Source organism: Taudactylus pleione, unplaced genomic scaffold (assembly GCF_031769625.1).
Source record: "Taudactylus pleione unplaced genomic scaffold, aTauple2 ptg000214l, whole genome shotgun sequence".
NCBI lineage: Eukaryota > Metazoa > Chordata > Amphibia > Anura > Myobatrachidae > Taudactylus > Taudactylus pleione.
The window spans coordinates 7,416,053-7,438,695 of NW_028284616.1; the positions used below are offsets into that span (position 1 = coordinate 7,416,053).

The window sequence follows — 22,643 nt, forward strand, 5'->3', positions numbered from 1 at the left end:
AATTTCCCTATTGTCATTTGCGACCAGCTCCTATAACTAAGTAAAATTGTGAATTAAACAACATCTATAGCAACCAATAGGATTTTAGTATATTTTTTTTACATGCATCACAAAGGGCAATAAAATTTTTATACAGTATTTGAATGCATTCTTACTTGGTTGTGTTATTCCATTTCCCTTCACTTCATTGGAATTGAACATTGATTCTGCATGAAGTAGATAGTCTGTGCCCTTCTGCACTTCTTTTGTGAGTTCATTGCCATGATCCAGTGGCACTTTAGGTTCGACATGTCTCTGCAATGCATCTTGCTGTGCTATATTCAAACTTATTTCATGCTCCTCTAAGTGGTTGTATACAGTCTGGTCACTTAGTCTTAACTGTTTTTCTGGTTTGTTTCGATGGGACGTTTCTTCCAATATACTTGTTGGATTTGCTACAATATAAGAGTGTGCACTTTGCTCCTGATTTTCAAACTCAGTTGTGGCAGTTGGAAGCTCCACGTTTTCATAAAGTGTTGGGACAGCAAGGTTCCTGCCCAGGCCATTGGTCTTTTTGTGTGACGCTAAAGAACTCTGCTCACCCAGAAGCCGTGTGTACTGCAGAGAATTTTGGGCATCTTCAGAGAGAGAACTTAAGTCTAATTGATGCTCTTCGGATGAATGGCCAATATTAGGAAATTCTTCTGAAGAATCTGGTTCAGACTCTTCAAGAAAATCCCTCCAGTGGGTCTGTCTTGGTTTGGACTTCATGTCTACTATATTTAAAGACCAATCCTCTTCCTGCCCTTTGGAAACACCATATTGATTAGCCTTCCCCCTGGCTGTATCTGGTGTTGACTTTGCCTCTTGTACATTATCTGTGCTTATCTGCTTCCAGATTGGAATCTCTGTAGTAGTTAGTGTCTCCGGAACCCAAGTATGAAAATAATCTGATTTTGCTGGTACACGAGTCACTGCAAGTTGTTGTATGTCTTCAGAGAAAGCCAGGACAAGCGGCTTTGAAGATAATGCATTGATTTCTCTTGCAATGCCCTTTGAGTCTATGGGTGTTACTGGATCGCTGCCTTCCATTTTAAATCCATGTCTTGAAGTAGATATTGCAGTGTCAGTGGCAGACAAGGCATTATTGAATTCAAAGTGTATTGCCTGTCCAGGCTTTTGACTTTGAAGTTCTGTTTTTTTCAGCCTGAGGTCTTCCTGTGGCATCAACACTGGACCTCGTTGCTCGTTCCCTAGTGGGGTGGGGGCTGTTGCTTGAAGAGCTGTTGAGAGGCAACATGTCAAAAGGATAAATTAGAATCCTATCAAGCTGAACGGGGAGAGAAACAAAAAGCTGCTCTTAATTCAGCAGTCAATTCCTAGCTACAGAAAGAGCTAGATGTATCCATGCTCGGTTTCTGTTTTGAAGCACACCAAAGATGCTAACAGAATTAGCATGCCGACATGCCACAGAAACTTGGTTTATTATATGACAATCCAATAAATATTTATGGAATGCCTTTCAGATCTTGATTCTCACACAATTATGTATATGACATTTTCAGTTACTGCTGCTGTGGTTTATAGCTGCGGTTCAGGAATTACTGGTCCTTGAAGAGACTATATTATTATTTTATAATGATAAAAATTTCTGCCAATGTGTTTGCCAGACACATCCCCAGATGGGCGCTTGTGTGAGATATAACCCATGCCCGTTTTGCCTGCCTGATATACTGCACAACACGTCTGTGGTATGTTAATTTTCCCTTGCTTTAACTCCCCCCCACCATGAGAGGTTACAGTGAAGTCTAGTTTATTATACATAATTATGTGAATTTATTTACTAAGTCTTATAGAACATATTACAAATAAATGACAATACTTAGAAGAGAGAGAATAAAAAAGATACGTTACCAAATATGTCATATTTATAGCTTGGATTTATAGTCCGTTAACTTATGCATTAATGTTCGGTAGACATATACAGTAGTTATTTTGAGGCAAGAGCTCACTGCTGCTTTATATGTAGAGTGGCTGCTGCTATAACACTGGTTCTTCTGTCACAGTAATAACCACATTATCTTAAAGTGAAAGTGAATGCTTACTAGCCGTTATATTGCAATAATATTTACGCAAAGATTCCATTACTTTGCTTTCAAAATAGCAAACTGTTCGTTACAATATGTAATCAAATTAAAATTATTGACATTTATTTTCCCTTCATTTGCATGCTGTTAATGTGAGAGTATGATATTTGGGAATATACTTATGAAGCTGTCATATGCATTGATTTTATCAGCTTACGTGAGGTCGTTTTAAAAAACAGAGAAGACCTCAGTCTTTAACCAGAGAGGTGTTTTGTCTCTTTTGCATACAGCTACTAAATCGATTGCAGAATTGAAAAATTAATGTTAAAAATATATTTTAAATATCGGTGCAAGAGCTGTAGAGCAAAGTACTGTTGATGAGAAGGCGTAGAGAAATAGATATACAGTGCATCCGGAAAGTATTCACAACGCTTCACTTTTTCCACATTTTGTTATGTTACAGCCTTATTCCAAAATTGAATAATTCATTAATTCATAATGACAACGTGTAAAAAGTTTATTTGAGATTTTTGCAAATGTAATAAAAACAAACACATGTACATAAGTATTCACAGCCTTTGCCACGAAGCTCAAAATTGAGCTCAGGTCCATCCTGTTTCCACTGATCATCCTTGAGATGTTCCTACAGCTTAATTAGAATCTACCTGTGGTAAATTCTGTTGTTTGGACATAATTTTGAAAGGCATACACCTGTCCATATAAGGTCCCACACTTGACAGTGCATGTCGGAGTACAAACCAAGCATGAAGTACAAGGAATTGTCTGTCCTCCGAGACAGTATTGTCTCGAGGCACAAATCTGGGGAAGGGTACAGAAAAATATCTGCTGCTTTGAAGGTCCCAATGAGCACAGTGGCCTCCATCATTTGTAAATGGAAGAAGTTCGGAACCACCAGGACTCTTCCTAGAGTTGGTCGGCCGTCTACACTGAGCGATTGTGGGAGAACGACCCTAGTCAGGGAGGTGACCCAGAACCCGATGGTCACTCTGTCAGAGCTACAGCATTCCTCTGTGGAGAGAGGAGAACCTTCCAGAAGGACAACCATCTCTACAGCAATCCACCAATCAGGCCTGTATGGTAGAGTGGCCAGATGGAAGCCATTACTTAGTAAAAAGCACATGACAGTCCGCCTGGAGTTTGCCAAAATGCACCTGAAGGACTCTCAGGCCACGAGAAACAAAATTCTCTGGTCTGATGAGACAAAGATTGAACTCTTTGGCGTGAATGCCAGGCGTTATGTTAGGAGGAAACCAGGCACCGCTCGTCACCAGGCCAATGCCATCCCTACAGCATCAGGATAGAGGGAAAGATGAATGCAGCAATGTACAGAGACATCCTGGATGAAAACCTGCTCCAGAGCGGTCGTGACACTGGGGTGACGGTTCGTCTTTCAGCAGGACAACGACCTTAAACACACAACCAAGATATTAAAGGAGTGGCTTCAGGACAACTCTGTGAATGTCCTTGAGTGGCCCAGACAGAGCCTAGACTTGAATCCGATTGAACATCTCTGGAGAGATCTGAAAATGTCTGTGCACCGACGCTTCCCATCCAAACTTATGGAGCTTGAGAGGTGCTGCAAAGAGAAATGGGTGAAAACGCCCAAAGAAAGGTGTGCCAAGCTTGTGGCATCATATTCAAAAAGACTTGAGGCTGTAATTGCTGCCAAAGGTGCATCAACAAAGTATTGAGCAAAGGCTGTGAATACTTATGTACATGTGACTTCTTAGTTTTTTAATAAAATTGCAAAAATCTCAAAAAAACTTTTTACATGTTGTCATTATGGGGCATTGTGTGTAGAATTTTGAGGACAAAAATGAATTTATTCCATTTTGGAATAAGGCTGTAACATAACAAAATGTGGAAAAAGTTAACCGCTGTCAGTACTTTCCGGATGCACTGTATGTAGTGCATTATGAAAAAAATAATCCAGATCTAATGGTTTACTGGATGGTGCAACAATTTATAAAAGAAAAAAAAAACCTTTCTCCATTACATAAATTATGTAACACTTCCAAATTCAACATGAATGTACAAATTATAAAAAAAAAAATCAATAACAGACACAACTTCTCCAATGTTTTGTACTGTACATCTAAACTACATTTACAATACAAACTTGTCAAACGTATTCCAGTATTTGAATCTTATGGACATTCTCCATGTATCTTTCAGAAGACTGTATACTTTTATAGAGCTCACTTATATAATGTCATACATTCTGCTTGACTGATGATTACATTATCAAATTTGCCATGTTGCCCAGTTAAATCTGACTGAATCTTTTATTGCAGAGAAAGATTGGGGCTACGTGCTGCACAATATTGGGCCAATCTGGTCAGACAAAGCCAGTTAGCCAGCTGGTCAACTGGATCTTGGCACGTCTGTGGCCAACTTTAGTGTGAGACTAGATAGAGACTTCCCATATGCCACTAAACTAAAGTGGAATGACCTCTGAATAAAACACAAAATATTCTGGAAACCAAGTTTTCTAATTATAAATGTGTTAAATTTATCCCTGTATGATTATATTCCATTACATCTAATTTAAATAATAAGTGACAAATATAAAAAATATTTTTGTGATGTTCCTTGTTCAGAAACCCGCTATCTCCTCCCAGAGCTCTCCTGTCAGCCGTATTCAAGTGTGATAATCCTGTCACAGTACAATAGCTTGGCTGTATAGGACACTGACAATCGACATGTATGACATCATAGGTGGTAAATGACATGGTATATGGTCAGGCAGCAGAAGGAATGAAAATATACATAAAGTAGACAAAGAGTAGGCAGCTTCAACTCTCTGACTTTGCTTATAACCTGTTGTTTGTTTCTGATACTCATTGCAGGAGAACAGAGGAACAGGATAAGGCTCTGCCTCACATACACAATCCCATGTGCTAGGCACACAAGTCTCTTTACGGATAATATTTTGCTGATAGCGCTCCTTTAAGAAGATAAGTAAATCCTCAGCATGAAGCCTTGCTCCCAGCTGTCTGCGGCATTTTAGTTCATTTACAGCTTTATTGCAATATCCTCGCCTCAAACCATGGTGGGATGCCCAGATTAATCCCCTTTACTGCACCATGTGCTGGTATATCTTTCGGTAAGGTCATAATTATTTATCTGATTAAGACTTCCATCAAATATTCATTGGAAAGGATTAGTCAAGACAAACATATTGATTTGACTAAATCAATAGTTCTCAGTATTGCTCATTCATTCGTCCCTCTCCATGTAACCTTCTAAAGCCTCTGTATCAGTTTCACACTATGTGGCTTTTACTGTTGGGAAATATCGGGCCCTATAAGGATGAAAGATTGCATATAATAAGCACGTATAGGACAAAATTGTCATTACTAATATTTCTTACACCTGGGAGCTGCAATTTCAGCTGAACCGTGAAGCCTTGCATATAATTGCCCTTAGAATATAGGGGCTCAGAAACTCCAACAGCAATTTTTACCAAGCAAACACTGACATACAATATGCAAAAATATATTTCTAACCTTAAAATATAGAATGTCTAGTGCAGAGATCCAAAAAGACAAAACAACACATTTTGGCTTGTAATGAAACATCATAAAAGTTCACTTTTCTACAGAGGATGGCAAACACTGTCACTGGCTTATTACAGTAGTGAACGGTATTGATCATTCTGTGTATTATTTATGGAGAAAGTGAGACACTATCCATGCAAACATTATTCAAAGGCAACCCACAGGTTAGTGATTTATCCCCACGATGGGTACGGTTATTACTGCAAGCACAGAGAAGAACACAATGGGCTCAATCCTATTAGGTGTGAATCTGCAAATGCAAGTTTATTTCATGAAACTCTGATACATTGTGTGAATGCGTGCACCCGAGATATGCGAGATCCAATTAGAAATGGAAATTTGTGGTACTCGCTGTAAGGGTTTGGGACTTTTCTGCAAATTGCAACCTTAAAGAAGTGCTTGAAATAGTGGGGAAACCATCCTGGACCCCACAAAAGTGACAATTGAGATAGCAGGACCGTATGGAAGGTTGTTAGTGGCCATAAGAGTTTTAAAAGGTATTGACTAATTTTTTTCCCTTTTTAATAATTGTTGAAAACTTATAGTAAGCAAGTGTTGTTCATCAAATTAAAGTCTTTCCAGCATTTTAGAGTACAGAAAAATGTATGTATAGTAGTTTTTCAGGGTTTTTATACAACTGTGTAAAATGCTGGAATAAACACTTTTACCTCTCATCTGCAAGTTCAAAAACCCCTCACCCATCAATACACCAATTCCACATACCTGTCCCACATAATTTACATCTCCATATACCTGTCCCACGTAATTTATACCTCCACATATCTGTCCCACATCATTTACACCTCCACATACCTGTCCCACATCATTTACACCTCCATATACCTGTCCCACATAATTTACACCTACACATATCTGTCCCACATCATTTATACCTCCATATACCTGCCCCACATCATTTACACCTCCACATACCTGTCCCACATCATTTACACCTCCACATACCTGACCCACTTCATTTACACCTCCACATACCTGTCCCACATCATTTACACCTCCACATACCTGTCCCACATCAATTGCACCTCCACATACCTGTCCTACATCATTTACACCTCCACATATCTGTCCCACATCATTTACACCTCCACATACCTGACCCACATTATTTACACTTCCACATATCTGTCCCACATCATTTACACCTCCACATATCTGTACCACATCATTTACACCTCACATTCCCATCCTACATCATTTACACCTCCACATACCTGTCCCACATATTTTACACCTCCACATTCCTGTCACACATCATTTACACCTCACATACCTGTCCCACATCATTTACACCTCCACATTCCTGTCACACATCATTTACACCTCACATACCTGCCCCACATCATTTACACCTCCACATACCTGTCCCACATCATTAACCCATTATTGAGCTTTTTACAGAAATTCACCTGACAACTGCCATGTCTTTACTGGCCAAATTTCAGTGTATGATTATTCATTTGGAGTGGTGAACCAGTGTCCTGACATTTTTACCTTAAAATTAAGAGGGAGGCTGCACACAAAAAAATGTGAATTTCCTCTAAAAAACCAATGCGAGTTTGGAATTGGATTGCAAATGTAATTAGCAGTGCAAGTTCGCAGTGAGTACAGTTTACAGGACCCAACTCGCACCTGATAGGATTGAGCACAATGTTTGGGGGACAGTCACACTCCTTCATGTGCAACACTAGACACCAACATCTCCATCTCTAGGTGCTCCAACCAATCAGCTCCTAACTGTCATGTTTGAAAAATGACAATTAGGTTGGAGCACCATTTAAGATTAGTAACGAGTGATAACAAGAATATCACTCTTTGATAAATCTGGGCTATAGTTCTTTAAATATGGATTTTATATGCTACTACTAGTTACTGTACAGTTATGTAGACTTGTCTGGTGCAGGCCTAACTTTACATACATTACAGAGGTACAGTGGCTCAAGGTACCAGTCACAATTCACCAATTTATAGAAACTTCATTGCAGTTAAGAGGATGTGTTGCTTAATTTTCATTATTACATCTGGATTAAAGCAGAATTTATTAATACAATTCCATAATTTTAAATAATGTTTTGAACAATTTTTGGACTGAAATAAGTGTCAAACAAAAATCGATGTCACTTTAAAAAAAAAAATTGTATTCAGGGCTTTGGATTATCCTATAAATAAAAGCAGGAGATAACATGTCATATACTGTATCTAGCTGAATGTCATGGTGCAGAAATGTGAACTGTTGCTAATTGCATTTATCATTGTCAGTTAAATAGTGCAGTAGCATCAGGATGATGTGTGAGGAAAAAACAGACCTTGATTTAAAGCTGAGTCTGCACCAGGCTGTTTTCAGATGTAAATTGCAGCAAACTGCACAAGGTGATGTCTGCAAGAGAAACATTGTTTCTCATAGGGACTAAATGAATACACTTATTTTTAAACTGACTTGTTGAACTAGTATGAGAATCACAGGCACAGCAACTGTTCCATATTTGGGACGTACACTAGCAACTAATGGTCTTGCCAAATGCTATAGCTTTTTATGATCATAATGAACATTTTGGTGAATCAACACCAGCTTATCTCTAATTGTGATGGAGGGCAACTGGGACTGCATGGGATTTCTATAGGAGCAGAAACTAGCATTCTAGATCAGGCTGCTGTTCTGCTGGCAAGAGACGAAACATGCATATTGGGCTGTCTCCTGACCATGCATATTGGGCTGTCTCCTGACCATGCATATTGGGCTGTCTCCTGACCATGCATATTGGGCTGTCTCCTGACCATGCATATTGGGCTGTCTCCTGACCATGCATATTGGGCTGTCTCCTGACCATGCATATTGGGCTGTCTCCTGACCATGCATATTGGGCTGTCTCCTGACCATGCATATTGGGCTGTCTCCTGACCATGCATATTGGGCTGTCTCCTGACCATGCATATTGGGCTGTCTCCTGACCATGCATATTGGGCTGTCTCCTGACCATGCATATTGGGCTGTCTCCTGACCATGCATATTGGGCTGTCTCCTGACCATGCATATTGGGCTGTCTCCTGACCATGCATATTGGGCTGTCTCCTGACCATGCATATTGGGCTGTCTCCTGACCATGCATATTGGGCTGTCTCCTGACCATGCATTTTTCCAGCTGACCAGCTATTGCTTGTGTACGGTAGTACATAAAGGCTCTTTCAGTTGAATGTCTGTTGTATGCATGTGTTGCCATTTAAATATATATGTGTATATAGCCAAGTTGTGGAAATAGGTACATGGCTGTTAGAGGGCAGGTAGAGTCTTCACTGACATTGAACTAGCGGCAAAACAAAGTGAGAGGAAATTAGATAAGGTTGAAAAGCTCAGAAGATTATAAGGTTAAAACTATGAAATATTTGTTTTAAATTGCAGATACAGAACAAAATTTAAGTGTATGTATGCATAAACACAAAATTACGTATTGTAATACCTTTGAAGCAATAGGCCCCAAATTTTCTTTCAGGATTGGGGAAGCCAGTTCGATTTGCGTATTGGTATAGAGTTCGAACCCCAGGTTCCTCTCCACCACAGTTCCTTCTTGGGGTCCGAATGGGGTAACGAACACTATTGTCTGACAACCAGCCTGGATCACATTGGTCCAGGCCCTTTCTCCAAGCAGCATACAACTGTCCAACAGTGGCCAATGTCCCACCATCACGCAGGCAAGAGTTTCTGGCGCCGTCCAGGGTGTTTCTCTCCGACACATAATAAACATCTCCTGCATTTAGATAAGCCATATAGATAAATGATTAAGGCAGACACAACACAAATGCATTTATTTCAATTAAGTTTTTAGTTAAACATTTTTCAGTATGCACTTTTTTTTACGGAAATATCTACAAGTAATGATAATGCAATGATTATTATTAACAGTTTCTTATATAGTGATACATACAACGAAATTATGATAACAGTAATATAAATATCATGGCATACATTTGATGATGAGAATAATAAAGGTATTGTTTAATGATTGATTATCGTACTTCCAAGTAACATATATTGACTATTGCAATGTGACCACCTCAAAGTAAACTTTACCTTGGGGTCCTTCAGTGTAACAATATACATCATAGGTTTCCTCTGGCTCTCGCTCTCCATATGTCCTAACACCAGGAAGATTATTCCTGTCTCCATAGCAACCAGGCCTTGGTGTTTTGATTGGATACCTGTAGATCAGATAGCAATAAAATAAGGATTTTTCATTTGCAGTTTTCTTTAGGAGAACTATTTCCTAATATAAGCTGCCCTGAAAAGTACATTCACCACAATACGTACTCGTCACCCTAACATTTTAATTTTCTCAGTGTACACAAAATGTATTTGTACATTAGCTGGTACCCCAGGTAGCTGTTTGCTATGCAAAGGAGAGCCTGGAGTAGACATCACTATTAACAGTCAGAATGCTATTTAAATATTTAATATTTACTTAGGTATCCTGTATTATACAATGCAATTGTATACTGGTGAAAGCATATGGGGAGAAAATGTATGTAGATGGAGCTTCCCTTTAAGAGTGAAGTTTGATAAACTTACTGGTCAATGAGGAATAAGGTTACGTCCATGTGTTAGATGTTTTGGTCTACGAAGACTCATGTAAAATGTGCAAAATCATCAAGAGTCTGTGCACTAGCTATTATGGCGACAACAGAGAAGAAAGGAATACTGGCGCAGCCTTCCGCTGTCACTTCTTGGCCACGATGGAGTCATGAAGCAATGTTAGGATTAAGAGCTCATAGCACAGGTGAACTCTAGAGCCATCAGACATGTATGTCCTACTACCGATACCTGCATATCCCATATACTATATGTACTTTCAAGAGGCTGGGATCTCCCCATGCTATGAGCACTTCTCTGGATTCATAAATGCTTTGACCACAGAACATTCTGACTGCTCATTTGTGATTTGAGGATGCTGGGAGATTGTGAGGACTCCGGAGTAAGGAGCAAATGATATCTAATGAGACTGGCCATTGGAGAATGGGTAAAGAGGAACAAGGAGGAGATGGACAAGAATAATATCTGTAATCAGTGTCGGACTTGGGCATGAAGGCCCAACTGGGGGAATGCAGTGGTAGGGACCCATGCTTAAGAGCTGAAGGCCACCAGAAGGGGTGTGGCCAGCCACTACAGAGGTTTGGCTAACCATCACAGAGAGCATGGTCTGTGCCCCTTTTTAAATATATATGGTAAATACTGATATTGCATGCATGATACTGTACTAGACTGATAGCAGCAATGCCGTGTAGTAAATATACCATAGTCCTAGGAATGTAATTTAATGTATATATGTATAATAATTAAGCACTTGATTGTGATCCTGACTGTTTATATATACCACATTAATCCACTGTACTTGTGATAGGGGTACTAAAAAAAAGCCAGTGTCTAACTCAATGTGAACTGCTTTAGGGGTAGTAAAAGCAAAATACATGAGATTGTAAAAAACAAAAAAAACAACTATTTAAGCTCTTTCCACTGGGATGATTTAATTGTAGGTCAGTGAATGAATGCAGAACTACAATGCTAATCCAACCACTGGCAGGAACAGCATTCATTTTGTTAAAGCTCACAGCCAACAAGAGAAGAGGACAGGGTTGTGTAGTAACCACCCACTTTGATTGGTAGGAGGTTGAATCTTGGTGTAGTTTCTATAGAAGTGAATCAAGCACCCATGTTCATCAGTGGTTCTGATCCACCAAGTAACTGACCCTCTAATAGTAGAGTACACAGTTTGGAACCTAACCCCTAGAGGAGGGGGTGAGTTCTCAGGCCTTGGAGCCCATCAGGGATTTCTCCTGTACCCCTCTGGGCCAATCCAACACTGACTGTATATGTATATGTCTATCAATGGAGAGGGTGAGACATTTGTAATATTATAAAAGTATTGGCCTGGGAGGATGAATCCTTAAGGTGCGTACACACTACACAATATGCTCCCTGAACGATATCGTGTAGTGTGTCCCCAGCAGGCTGTGCTCAATGTCGTTCATGACATTGAGCACAGCCGCTGAACGATATCATTAGCGATATCGTTCAGCGCCGGGCTCTCTCCCCCATTCCCCAACATGCAGCAACCTGACGAGGTCGTCAGATTGTGCTGCATGTTCTGGCGATGGACAATGTCGGAAACGACCAGTGGGAGTGCGCATCGCTGGTCGTTTCCGACATAGAAGTGCACGATTTCTGCACGATTACTGAGCGATTGCACGATTACGATGTCGTAATCGTGAAGTCGCTCAGTAATATCGCCAAGTGTGTACCCACCATTATACTAGTAGCCTGGTAGGTTTAAAGCTACATTACCCTGCAAAAGTATCCTGATCATTGACCAATTCTCTAATTTTATAACAAATCCTGCACTGAACCGTTGTTTTCTGAGATTTTTTTTATTTCAAAGGATTGAAAATGTCCTTTTTTTTAACGTGTCACTGTCTAAATATGTTAAGAAAACAAGAAACATTCAAACACCTGGATATTGTATTGCACCCTTTTCCTCATGCATGCTATTGTAATACTTTCTCTCTAACTTATATGTGACGGTCTTTATTTTCACAGCTGTCCTTCAGATTCACAACTTGAATAAGGATCCTTTAAGTTTGAGGTGTTCAGTCAGAATAAGTGGCAGTTATATAATTACTTACAGCTGGTGGAGGCCACTGTGTCCTTGTATGTTTGTCAAGGGCCTGAATAATTTTCAAGTAATTGTAGGTGCATGCTTAGGTGAGTAATGTGAGTATTTATCCTGTAATAAATGTAAAGAGGCAATATGCTGGGTGTGAGGATTGTGACTGCTGGTTTTTCGTGATGATGATGTGAGAAGAATGCAGACCCTCCAACGTGACCCGTTCCATTAGGTACAAAATGCTCTGCTCCTGGACTTCCCTCTTAATTTATGATTGCAGCCACCTGTGGTGAATCACCTGTCTAATCAATTACCTAGTGCTACACAGGTGACTGCAATCATACGTTAGGTGTTAAGTCCAGGAGCAGAGTATTTTGTACCTAATGGAACGGGTCATGTTGGAGAGTAGGAGAATGTCAGTCATTTGCTTAGTAGGAGAGTGGCAGTCATTATTAAGTGTCATTTGTTATCAGTATATGTATCCATACAGTACTTGGAAAAACACATTTTTAAATAAAAGCCTTAGCTTTTCACCCATAAGAAAAATATAGTTATGCATTTAGAAAATTAGGTAAAGATGAGTGAAATTGTGGAGAAATTTCATACGAAGTGCTTTTTGGGCCAGTATAGGATATTTCCACCTTCCTGAAGTATGTCATTCCACTCTCTATGGGTTTACGACAGTCACTTAGTGGTATGGTTGCGGTGCAACTGGGAATACTTAAGGCCATATTGCACTAGCAAAAGATCCAGACAAATAAGCAATGAGGTGAATATTTAGCAAAAAGTTTAGGCAAAATTTACACCTGTAATGGGGCAAGCATTGAAGAGCTATAACAAACTGCGTGTATACAAGACCCATAGGGGCTTAGCTTTACATTTTTTTCTATTTATGACTAATTAAAAATTTTGTGCACCTCACGGTTTTGTCAGAAAGCCATCCTGCATCACAATTGTCCAAGCCATCCTCAAACGCTGCTTGCAGCTGCTCCGGAGAGGCAATAACGCCAGAGTTCTCCTCGCAGGATCGCACAGCATCAGCGAAAGTCAGGGCATAGCGATTACTTGCAGCTCGGTAATGAAAAACCAAACCTGAAGGAGAATGACCATTAAGAGCATTTTCTTTTTTTGTCTACCTTAAAGATAACATCAGAGCACAGCATGCTACAATAAGTTTTCATGATTTGCTTACTTTTATGTAGGCTCCTAATCCCAAAACTTTCAAGTGGACAAAAACATAAATAAAATAATGTTGGCTGTGGAGATTGTGTTACAATATATCATAAGCCGCAAGATGATCAAAGAAGTGCAATTGATACATATGTCACCTTAAAGCACACAAAAAAATAAGCTTAATGTGAAAGTATTAAACACTTACAAAAATGAAAACTAGCCCACAAAAGCATGTAATTAATTAACAAATAAATAAATAAATAAAGATAACTGCTTTATGACCTTTGTACAACACAAGTGAAGTTCCTGCAAGAACTGATATCCAGGAGCAGAGTCCCATTTAAGGACCACTTAACATAAAATACATGATAAAAGTAAGCTATAAATAATATTTGCGAATATGCATATTATATAAAAGTTTGAAATATATATAGTAATAATAAAAATAATGTAATACATTTTTCCTACACACAACAAACTTTCTGTCAGCAATATAGTTGATGACACGGCAGGCAGCCAGTCTGCTATAGCAAGAAATGGCTGGTAGCAGATAGCACACAACTGCATAATCAGTGTAATTATACATATATACATTTTTGAATGTTATCAGTATTTTTTCTTTCTTAAATCTACTTGTATTTGATTCAGGTCCAAATTCAGATGTTTCAGCAATCATAATAAATCCTGTTTTGAGGTCATTCCTGCTTTAAAACTATAATCTACAGGTAAGTACTGTATTTCTCATTAGATAATTCAACCAGGACAAATTTTTTTTTCAGATCTCTAAAGAAATAGGTTGGTCAATAATTAATAATAGCAACTGTCGCTAAAAATAGATATCTATTGAATCAGATTGTGGTGTGAGGCACTACAACACCTCAAATGATCAAAGCAAATAATTGAATCGTCCATGCACCAAAACTGAAAGAAAGTATGTAAGACTTTAGGTCAATATAACAAACACAATCATATAATAATGGATACAAAATATACTAATAAAATTTATTTAGTCGATGCACTGTTACATAAGCAGCTGGTTATGTATGTACTGTATATATACAGTGAGGAAGAAATCCCAAGTGAAAGTCACAGTTTATTGTGTCCTTACAAATTTCTATAGTAATTGCCAAGATGAAATTATTGACCAAGCAGTATAGAGCCACCATGGATGTTTTGCTGCAATCTTAGGGCGTGATTCAGTATGGATCGCAATTGTGTACGCAGCTGCAATTTTACATGGAATGCAGTTGCGAAAATATGCTAATGCTTGCCACATCTCAGCCAGCATAGAGACGCCCAGTGCTGCTTTCTCACATCCGTAATACCTCGCATTTCTGTGTAAACATCGGTACCATCGATGTACATCGGCTCGTCATGCACAATTACAGCAGGTCTGACCAGCCGCAGAAACTGCAAATCTCGTCGCATGCAATGAGTACTCAAGCTGCGTATGCAGTTGCAGTGGCTAATATATGCACGCCCATGTAACGGTGTTCAAACATACAGGCACACCTGCTTTTCTCCAACCACTCCCCCGTCATCACCCACAAACGCTCATAACCTGTCACTCACTCTGCGCTGGATTCCTCTGTTTGTGCCTGAACGCAGTGCAATCCCACTTCACACAAGTGCGGCTTATACGCATGTGCAATGGCTAACAATCGCTCAATCTGCATACGTAGTTGTATTTGCGATCGCTGCTATATCAAGCCCTTAGATCACACAAGTTCCACATTCATGTAACTTATTGATGGTGGGATGTATCAAATATTGTATATACTATGTGATACATCCTGCCCTCATCACATGAATGCAGGCATTTACTAATGCTGTATGCATGATTACTTATGCCCAGGAGATGGGCGTGGGATCCCACTCCGGGTACTTTTGGCAGTAAGAAGTCCACAGGTTTCTATAGACAACACAATCTATAGATGGCGTTGCCTATTGGGCAAAAGCTCCAGAAAGTTACACTTTCCAGAGCTTGATGCATATGGGAACAACGCAGCCCGTAGAATTCTATTGGGCCTTGCTGTGTCGGCTGTCCACAGTGGATATATCCTATATCTGCTGGACCATTTTAATACATATGAGGAACCAAATATAGTTTTCAGAGGTTTGACCGCATTTTGGTGCTTAATTTATCCACCCGTAGTCAAATGCCCATTGTCTTATAGTAAAGCACAAACAAACAAATGCATGCATGCCAATTACAGACACACAGATGTACACCAGGGAAGTGCTTTGTACAGGCATTTGCATAAAATCACAGATGGGCGACCACCAATAGACGCTGCCACAGCTGCATCTCTGTCCACCTATGAATCAGCTCCATTGTACCCTAAGCTAATTGCAGCTATGCGTGGATTTTTCAATGATTAAAAAAAAAATCCTTTTACCAAGAAAAAATACATTGGAAATCGACCTCACCCCTGTCTATCTCAGCCACCATCAAGGCTATATGGACCACATATCGCATCTTCGATTTTGCATGATGCCTCCGCCAATTTCATAAGAGTTTGGAGGCCTTGGACAGACCACTTTGAGGCTGAAACCCCTTTGAACACAATTTAGCCTTATTTCAATATATTATTGATTAAATCGCATCGGTGGTGCTGGCTGGTTGGCACCCCTCCCTTTCCCCTTCCCTCCTTCATTCCCTCTCTTTCCTACCCCTTCCTACCTTCTCTTTGCTGATTTATCTTTGATAATTCATCTTTGAATATTGTAACCTTAGATGCGATCATCTAGCATTCACTTCCTTATTGTTAGGTGTCTGTAAAAGGCCCATTAATATCCATTCTGTTATTTTTAATTTCTAATCTTATCTAAATATGGAAATGTTTGCTATGTTCTGTAATTCACTGAAAAAATCAAACAGAATTTTAAACAAAAAAAGAAAAAATGCATTAATGAGGTTAGTTCACAGGATGCTAATAATTGCCCTGTTCTGATGTTTTAAGCATTACTCATGTGGGCAGTGTTGGACTGGTCTACAGGGGTACAGGGGAAATCCCTGGCGGGCCCTACTGCCTGAGGGCCCACCCCTTCCTCTAGGTGTCAGGTTGCAGACCTCAGTTTTACATTGTTACTCTATTAGACTGTCGGTTACCTGGTGGAGCAGGACCACTGATCAGCATGGGGGCTTGGTATCCTTCTATAGAAACTACACTAAGATTTGCCTATTGGTTAGTGTCTGTGGTGGCTGGCCACACCCCCTCTGGTGGATGACCACACCTTTTAAGCATGGGCCCCTACCGATGCATTCCCCCGGTGGGCCCTTCATGTCCCAGTCCGACACTGCATGTGGGTCAAGGTGTCCATTACAGAATAATTTAGTTCATTTGTAAGTACGTATTTATTAATTACTCAAACATAATAATGATAAATTGGTGCCAAGAGGTTTTAGAGTAAGATGAACAGCGGATTTGCCTTTACAAAAGTGTATTTGACATTAGAAATATCACTGACTCATTCCATAGGTGCTGCAAGCATTCATGGCACGAGAACAATTTCCTCAGGCCTTTTTATAATTGTGAGCTGAAACCATATGTTATGGTATACAGGGTTGTATTAAATGATGAAATAAACAGTGTAATTAAATTATGCATTATGATGGTATTGGAACTAAAGTGGGAGAGGTTGAAATATACTGCAGCTCATTAAGGGTCTGATTCAGAGGTGGATGCAGTGTAGATACCGCACGCAAGTGGCCGATGTTTTCAGTCTGCGCACGTGTCCACGGCAGTGCGACTTGGATGCATGCATCCCGATGGTCACCGCCCAAAGCCGCAAAACAGAGAGAGGCAATTCCAGTGGGTGTTTCTAGGTGGGTACAGGGTGGCTTGCCAGCAGCGGCACGTCATAGGCATGTCACGGTCAGGGACTGCAGCTTTTGCCGCAGTTGCACAGACACCAGTGGCTATGTTCACACAGAGAACTTGCACCTGTGATAGGGCTGTTGCAGTCTCCGATGGTGCATTCTGATGATGCAACCGATGATGCGTCTTAATACGTACAGCTGAAGTTTAGCGCCGAAGCTGCTGGGGGTCTCTTTACAAATCCCATCAGTTGTGGCATTATTATAAAGACAGCGTTGGCTGCAATAGCTTGCACCTCTGAATCAGGTCCTAAATGAGCTTTGGGACTACTCTTGGTTTAAGCATGAAACCACATATGTGATCAGACAGGGAGGCAGTGAGAATGGAGAAATAATGCTCATCAAGAAAGGGGTAAAGAAATAACATATCCCCTTACTTATAGCTAACCTCATTACAGCACTATTTAATACACTAAAAGCCTTTGATGCAGGGTTGCCAGATGAAATTTCCATTGAGCAATCACCATCATCTGAGCAAGAGCCATGAAAAGGCATTGTCAATTTAGCTTCAAAGAAGTCGCTATTTAAAAAAAAAGTAAAAAATGTATCTGAAATATTTTACATTGCAAGTGTCATAAAGTGTCATAATGCTGTAGTTATTTACAATGATATTATATTGTATAGAATTATTATTTATTAACAGTGTCTTATATAGCGCAGCATATTCTGTTGTGCTTTACAATTGGAAATAACATTAATAGAACAAAACTGGGTAATAACAGACAGACATAGGCCCTCATTCAGAGCCACTCGCTATTTGCGGTCGTTCGTTCTAAAACAAGGGGTGTCTATTCAAATGAATCGTTCGCTGTTTGCGGTCTGTTCACGCCTCTATGTCTGAACGAGCGAACAAAACTTGCGTTCGTTTTTTGGAAAGATACGCCCCCTGGCCGCTCGCATCCTACGTCATGTCCGCTATTTATTAGATTAATCGAGTACATCGTACAGCGTATGAACTGCTCGCTATTCTTGTGGTTGTTTTTTTCAACCGCTATTTTGCGAGCAGTTCTGAGTTAAAAAAAACCAAGTGACGTGGTCAATGACGCTGCTGGATTAATTATGCACTCCCTTAAAATGCCCGTTTTGACCTTTAAGCACGCCTGCGTTCGAATTCCACTCCCCCGTTTTCAAGCACCTTCTCCTGTTACCACCCACATACGCCTCATTCTGTCACTCAAAATAGCAGGCACTCGCTATATAGCGTACAAACGATTTTCGGCCGCACTGACTGGTTCGCACATGCGTACTAAAAACCGTACGCATGCGCAGATGTGCGAACATCGCTTGGAACGAGCGTACTGCCGCTAGCGAGCGGCTCTGAATGAGGGCCATAGTTGCTAATTCAGCTTAGGACGGAATTGCATAGCTGCACTCAGGCAGCTTTGCAAATCCGTCCTTGCTAATATGCAAATGCAGCAGGAGGTGTATGACACCCCCTGCTGCATTTGTGATCCCAGCACTGTGACCGAGGTCGCAGGCTGGTGGACGGCGCCAGGCCACCAGCCAGTTGAGTAAGCCTCAGCTTACTCAGGCTGATCGGTTTGCGAGGCCAGGAAACTGCGTCCGTGAATGCAGCCGTCGGTCTTGCCACTCCAGGAAAACAGGGCGGGCACGACCCCCTTTCCGGGAACCGCGGCCACCCCTGCCCCTTAATACCTTTTGCCTGTTAAACAGGCATATGCACAGAAGGGGCTGCGTGCAAACACGCAGGACCTGTTCTGCACATTCGCAGAACGGGTCCTGCGCACCCGCAGATTCCCGATAATCGGGAATCTGTGATCAGCATTGCACATATGTGCAATGCTGAATCAGCCCCATAGAGTATAGAATATATAGAGAAACTTTTAAAAAAGTCCATGTGTAGCGCATACCCTTGCTTTTTACATGTGAACTGAATAATATATAAACAATGCCAAATGATAATAACTTGCAGCACTAATCACATTTATTATATAATCTACAAACTCACAAATATTAAACACACACTAAAAATAGCTCTGCCTCAGTACCAAGATGCAGCAGAAACAGGTAACAGCCTACACATGATTACAACAAACCAAACTTAGGGCCTGATTCAGAGCCGGTTGGTGTTTTCAACCGCTATTTTGCGAGTAGTTCTGAGTTAAAAAAAACCCAGTGACGTGGTCAATGACGCTGCTGTATGAATTCCACTCCCCGTTTTCAAGCACCTTCCCCTGTTACCACCCACATACGCCTCATTCTGTCACTCAAAAAAGCAGGCACTCGCTATATAGCGTACAAACGATTTACGGCCGCACTGACTGGTTCGCGCATGCGTACTAAAAACCGTACGCATGCGCAGATGTGCGAACATCGCTCGGAACGAGCGTACTGCCGCTAGCGAGCGGCTCTGAATGAGGGCCTTAGACTGCAAAACTAACAATTCGGGTTTGCTGCTGCAGTGCATAATAAATAAAAGGTAGCTGTGGGTTGAGTGGGTGAATTTGAAGCCAATGTTTTATTAGGTTGCCATAATGTTAACTAAACGTAACAAATTATATGTTTACATTTAGGGGCATATTTATTAATTATCAGATTTTAGACTAGATATAATTAATTATCGCAGCAATAAGAAATATTGGGGCAGATGTATGAAGCTCTGGAAAGTGATAAAGTGGAGAATGATAAACAACCAACCAATCAGCTCCCAACTGTCATCTTTCAAACACAGTTGGGAGCTGAGTGGCTGGTCGACAGTGGTCGTTTATCTCTCTGCCATTTATCACTTCCCAGAGTGCCCCATTAGCTCATACCAGCAATGTATTAGAAGTGAAGTGATAGCAGATACAATGTCTTCACTTCTCCTCCGGGACCACATCGCACTACTGCAAAGATACACAAGTATTCTCTGCTAAAGCATTTTTTCCTGTAAGAATCCTCTGCTATCGACATCCTCAGATGATGAGGTGAAAGGTGGTGGTCTGCATGGGGAAGCCTTCAGCAGAGAGACTCGTCTAAACAATTCAATGGTCTAAGCCTAGGTGTACTTGTCTATAATCCCAGAATGCAGGGCTGGCTCTAAGCAATTTGATACACTAGGCACATTTTTTGTTGGTGCCCCCTAGCAGATAATCCCACCACCAATCTTAGTGTTTATATAATTGACACCAAAAATAACACATTGGTTTAAGGCTTATTTTTTTATTGTTCAAGAAACACGTGCTAAACGCACAAAATAGACAGTACAACTATGCAGACATCCTCCTTTGTTACAGCCTGAAACGCAGAGGCGAGCGGAGTAAAATTAGTCAGTCAAACACATTATACTGCTGCGGGCACCTTCATTGCGGTGGGCCCAGGTCAGTGCCATGTACTGGCTGTAGCACCCCTAGTTCCGCCTCTGACCCAACACCCCTCTCCCTGTCTCACAGCACAGCACCCATCACCCAGCTACACAGATCACAGAGGCAGCTAACAACACCCATCAGCCCTCTCCTTCACAGTAATCCTCATCCAGCACCCCTCCCCCAGCACAGGACCCCTCACCCAGTAGCAGAGATCACAGCCACATCCAACACCCATGAGCAATCACACCTCACCCAGCCAGGGGACAGCACACCTCACAGCACTCAGCTCAGCACCCCTCACTACATGCTGTGCTGACTTTATTATAGCACAGTCACTCACTTTTTAAAATTGGCTGGCTTGCTGCCTGTGCATCTGCCCCTGCTGTTTTGCAGCTCCTGCTGAATCCTCCTCAGTGAACTTTTTGGGGGTAACGTTGGCAGGCTTCAGGGAGTCAGTGCAGGCTCAGTCTGCTGGACTCTGCACTGACTCTGCTGGACTCTGCAAAGGCCCATGGAAGGAGGAGCTGCTGTGGCTGGGCATGCGCAGCTCCTCTCCAGAGACCAGCAGCAATTTTTGTTGATGTCCAGTGCCCACTGCCCCCACTGTACACAGTCTGTTACTCTTCTCCAGCCTCCCTGGACCTGCTTGCTCCCGCAGTGGCAGCCCGCTGTTGCTGGCTGCGAGTTGCCTGCTGCAACTTCTGCCCGATCTGAGCTGGGATCGATTGCGGCCGCCTAATCACTAGCCGAGCCCCGCCGTCCAGGTGCCCTGCCCCCGCAACCACCGCCTGCTGTTCTGCTGCTGCCTGCTCACTGTTTGCTGTTGCCAGGCCCGATTGCAGCAGCAAGCAGTGGACGCTGTGCTACGGCCTTGAGCCTCAGTACCTGCCCTCTGCCGACCGCCGGCCCTAGGCGTGCCTGGATGCCCCTAGGCATTCCAGATGCCCTAGGCAATTGCTTAGTTTGCCACTGCCTAGGGCCGGCTCTGCCAGAATGTCTGGAAGACTCATGAATTTTGGGAAGTTCTACCATACTCCTGTGAAAGTAGAGCAGCCTCCAAAATCCTACCCACATTCCCAGCCATGGGTTTGATTATGTGATATGCAGTGAATCATGTAATTGTGGCTCCAACCCTGCTGCTCAGTTCCATGAATAGTGACATTGTAAATCAGGTGGCAGGGCCGTAGTGATGTGATTCGCAGTGCCATTACCACCACTCCTCCAACCTGTACCCACCTACCAGCAGGGGCATATTAGGCACCCTCATCTGAGCAGGTGGCTCCACCAGCGCTGCATCTTACCATTCCCAGCAAGCAGGTCCCTTCTCATTCGCGACACCATCTTCCCACTAATATTTGGAAAGATGGCGCACAAGAGAGCAGAGGCTCTGGTACAGTGGCAGAGTCTTTGCTGTCATTGCACAGTGCCATCTAATGTATTGAAATTGGAAGCCCAGCATTAAATGGTTGCTGGGCTTCTGACAACAAATGAAGTGATGCGATGGATACTAGCCGTTGCATCAAAGCCATTAGATGATATAACCATTGATGGTTACTATGTGCGCATGCACAGAAGCAGTCAGAACTTCATGTATGCCGGCATAAGCTGGGCTGCGGACACAACTTCCGGGTGTCCGCAGCTACATACAACCCTTCCTGTCATCAGATGGGCATTGGAAAGCTGCATCCGATGGCTGGCAATAATCAAATACCCACTATTCGATGGAAAAAGTATTCCCATTGGATTGGGAACATTGATGGTTGCTAACCATAGGATTCTGATGTCCAACCCTATGCCATCTTCCCAAAGAAGTATTTGGGAAGATGGGGCAGCAGAGGAAGAAGGACCTGTTTGCTGGCACAAGGTAAGTATACTTTGGGTGCAGGCTGTGTGGTGCAGAGCCCACCCTGGACCCAGGGGCCCTTATACACCACACACCCTGCACCCATTATAAATGCTCCTACTGG

General features: G+C 41.7%; 1 protein-coding gene across 1 annotated transcript in view; it reads right to left on the reverse strand.

Annotated features, from left to right (window-relative positions):
- NCAN (neurocan) overlaps positions 1-22,643 on the reverse strand; it is a 138,471-nt gene that overhangs the window by 110,295 nt on the left and 5,533 nt on the right. The window contains exons 4-7 of the mRNA XM_088478392.1: positions 13,233-13,407; positions 9,732-9,859; positions 9,121-9,408; positions 156-1,262 (exon numbers count right to left, since the gene is read on the reverse strand). Coding sequence (XP_088334518.1) covers positions 156-1,262; positions 9,121-9,408; positions 9,732-9,859; positions 13,233-13,407 — 1,698 coding nt within the window. The remainder of the gene's footprint in view (positions 1-155; positions 1,263-9,120; positions 9,409-9,731; positions 9,860-13,232; positions 13,408-22,643) is intronic.